The sequence below is a fragment of the Marmota marmota genome, unplaced genomic scaffold (genome assembly GCF_001458135.2).
Source record: "Marmota marmota marmota unplaced genomic scaffold, marMar, whole genome shotgun sequence".
NCBI lineage: Eukaryota > Metazoa > Chordata > Mammalia > Rodentia > Sciuridae > Marmota > Marmota marmota.
Window position 1 is genome coordinate 10,606,184 of NW_026000261.1, and position 2,481 is coordinate 10,608,664.

The window sequence follows — 2,481 nt, forward strand, 5'->3', positions numbered from 1 at the left end:
CATAAATCAGATTAAATATGTTTATCTCCTCTATTCTTTGTGGTGAAAATTTTCCAAATCCTTTCTTCTACATTTTTGCCCTCAGTCAGCAATGCCAAAAGCCATTGAGGCTTATTAGGCACTTTCCAATTGCTCCCTAGCAACTGCCCATCACTAATCTTAGTGGCCTTATCTCTGCAACTCCAGTAACCTAATGTGAGGTTCAGGAGGGAAAAATCATCCTCCCTTATCTCATTGTCATCCCTAAGCAAACAGGTGGTGACCAGGCAGCCAGGAGAGTGCATCCACTCAGCTGTCCAGCACTGAATCTCACCCCAACCCCTCTAATTGTCTAAGACACTAATATCAGGACCAGGAATCAGCATAGACAATATTCATTGCTCATTGAATATGCACCCTACACTCTACTTGTATTGTCCCACTGAATCCTCACAACCTTTTGGGACTCCTTTCAGCAGGACACTGAGGCTTAGAGTGATCAAAACCCTTTCCAAAGCAGTATAGCCAGGAAGAAACATAACTGGGGTTTGAAGCCACAGCTTATCCATGCCCCCAATTGTCTTTGCTGTAGAGTCTATTCCTACTAGCTCACATCAGTCATAGAAACAAAGCAGACACTGTCACCATGTTGTCTCTTTTCCATATTAATGCAGTCATTTCTCTCCAGAAAACAAAGGCTACCAAAAATACAAAGATGAAATCATAAAGATATTAAAAATAAAGCACTCTTCCACCAATCCTCAAGCCCCAAGAGATATTCTTATTCTATCCTATATCTTTTATCTAAAATCGAGACCAGACATCCTGATGAAATTGAAGTTTGAGATGAAGCTAGATTCTCTGCTTCTGCTGGCGGGTGGAGTCTGTGTAAGTTACAGGTCACTGCAACCCAAAAAGCTCATTGTTGTCCCAGCAAGTGTAATTGGAGCCTCTGAGACATTATGACCTGACTGATCCTTACAATGATACTGATCTAGGCGTATAAGTGACAGAAATGCTCATGTAATAGATTGAGTATTATATATGGCTGTAGATGGATACAATACATTTTATTTTTATGTGGTGCTGAGGCTCGAACCCAGGACCTCACAGGTGGGAAGCAAGCGCTCTACCGCTGAGCCCCAGCCCCAGTCCAGGCAATGTTTATTAAAGAATGCTTTAGGACTGGGGCTGGGGCTCAGCGGCAGAGCACTTGCTTCCCACCTGTGAGGCCCTGAGTTCGATCTCAGCACCACATATAAGTAAACAAAATAAAGGTATATACATAAAAAGAATGCTTTAAGAAAGAGCGGGGTACTCCCTCGCCCACCCCCAGACCCGAGCCCACGAGACCCGAGCTGTGCAGCAGTCTTTCAGTCCCTTGGTGGCTCTGAAAAGAGCCTTTGGGGTTGGCTGCTGAGGGCGCCCAGAGTCGGCTCACTGGCGGGGATGTGAGCGGCTGAGGGCCCTGGTGGCCTCGTACTCCGCGTGCTTGCTGATCTCCCTGGGCAGCAGGAGGCGCACGGCTGTTTGGATGTCTCTGGAGGTGATGGTGGAGCGATGGTTCTGGCGGGCCAGGCGGCCGGCCTCGCTGGCGATGCGCTCGAACATGTCCTTGACGAAGGAGTCCAGGACGCTCACGGTCGACCGGGAGAGGATGAGGCCCGAATGGATGTGCTTCAGCACCCTGGGGAAATAGGTGGCGAAACCATCTCCACACCCGGAGTGGCTGGGGCGCCTTGGCTTCTTCTCCTTCGGCGGGGCGGTCCGCCCGGCCTTCTCAGGCTTTGGGGGTTTGAAGGGCATCTCAGAAGATGTGTTGCAAGCTGGTTCAGTCAGTGCCCTGGCACCTTCGCAGAGTGGGAGAGAATGCCAGTTGCGGAGGGCTGGCAGTTCCTTATATAGAAGGTATTGTGTCACGCCATGCGCAGCTTGGCCTCTCATTGGATGGCCCTTCCCGCGTTAACCCACATAGCACAACGTGATTGGACGGTCCTGTTCCTTGTCAACCTGCCCTCCAATGAGAGTGGATGCACAGTGTGATGCAATGGTCCTCCTGCTTGACCAATCACGGAGGATGTCTGACATTCTAGAACCTTGCTTTTGCCTCTACCAGAGCGTTAGGAAGGTGACACAGGGGGCAAAAGGTCATCGGGCCATATCCACCACATCTCTTGAGCATTTTGAAAAGACGGTTACCGAAATGAGAGAGTCTATCGCCAATATCCCTAGTGCATGGTCTCAGAGATGTGCCAATAGGCTACGTCTGGGCTATTGCTTTGTCAAAGCAGAAAATATCTTTGTCCTGAGAGGAGCCACTCTGGCTTGAGCAGCAGTTCCCTGACCGGGCCAGCTGAGTGTTCCTGGAAGCCAAGGGGCCTGACTGTCCCTCTCATGCCTCTCGTTCCCATCAAACCCTCAGTGAACTGGGAAAAGGAGAAATGACAAAACCCCAGTTTCTAAATGGTGAACACGAAGAGAAGGCGGCTATTTGTTACACAT

The 2,481-nt window shown here is 49.5% G+C and overlaps 1 protein-coding gene across 1 annotated transcript; it reads right to left on the reverse strand.

Annotated features, from left to right (window-relative positions):
* Nucleotides 1–1,416: 1,416 nt before the first annotated feature.
* Nucleotides 1,417–1,923, reverse strand: LOC107152460 (late histone H2B.L4-like). Its single transcript, XM_015497974.1, has one exon. The coding sequence runs from the start codon at nucleotides 1,921–1,923 to the stop codon at nucleotides 1,417–1,419; it is 507 nt and encodes a 168-aa protein (XP_015353460.1).
* Between the last annotated feature and the right edge of the window lie 558 nt (nucleotides 1,924–2,481).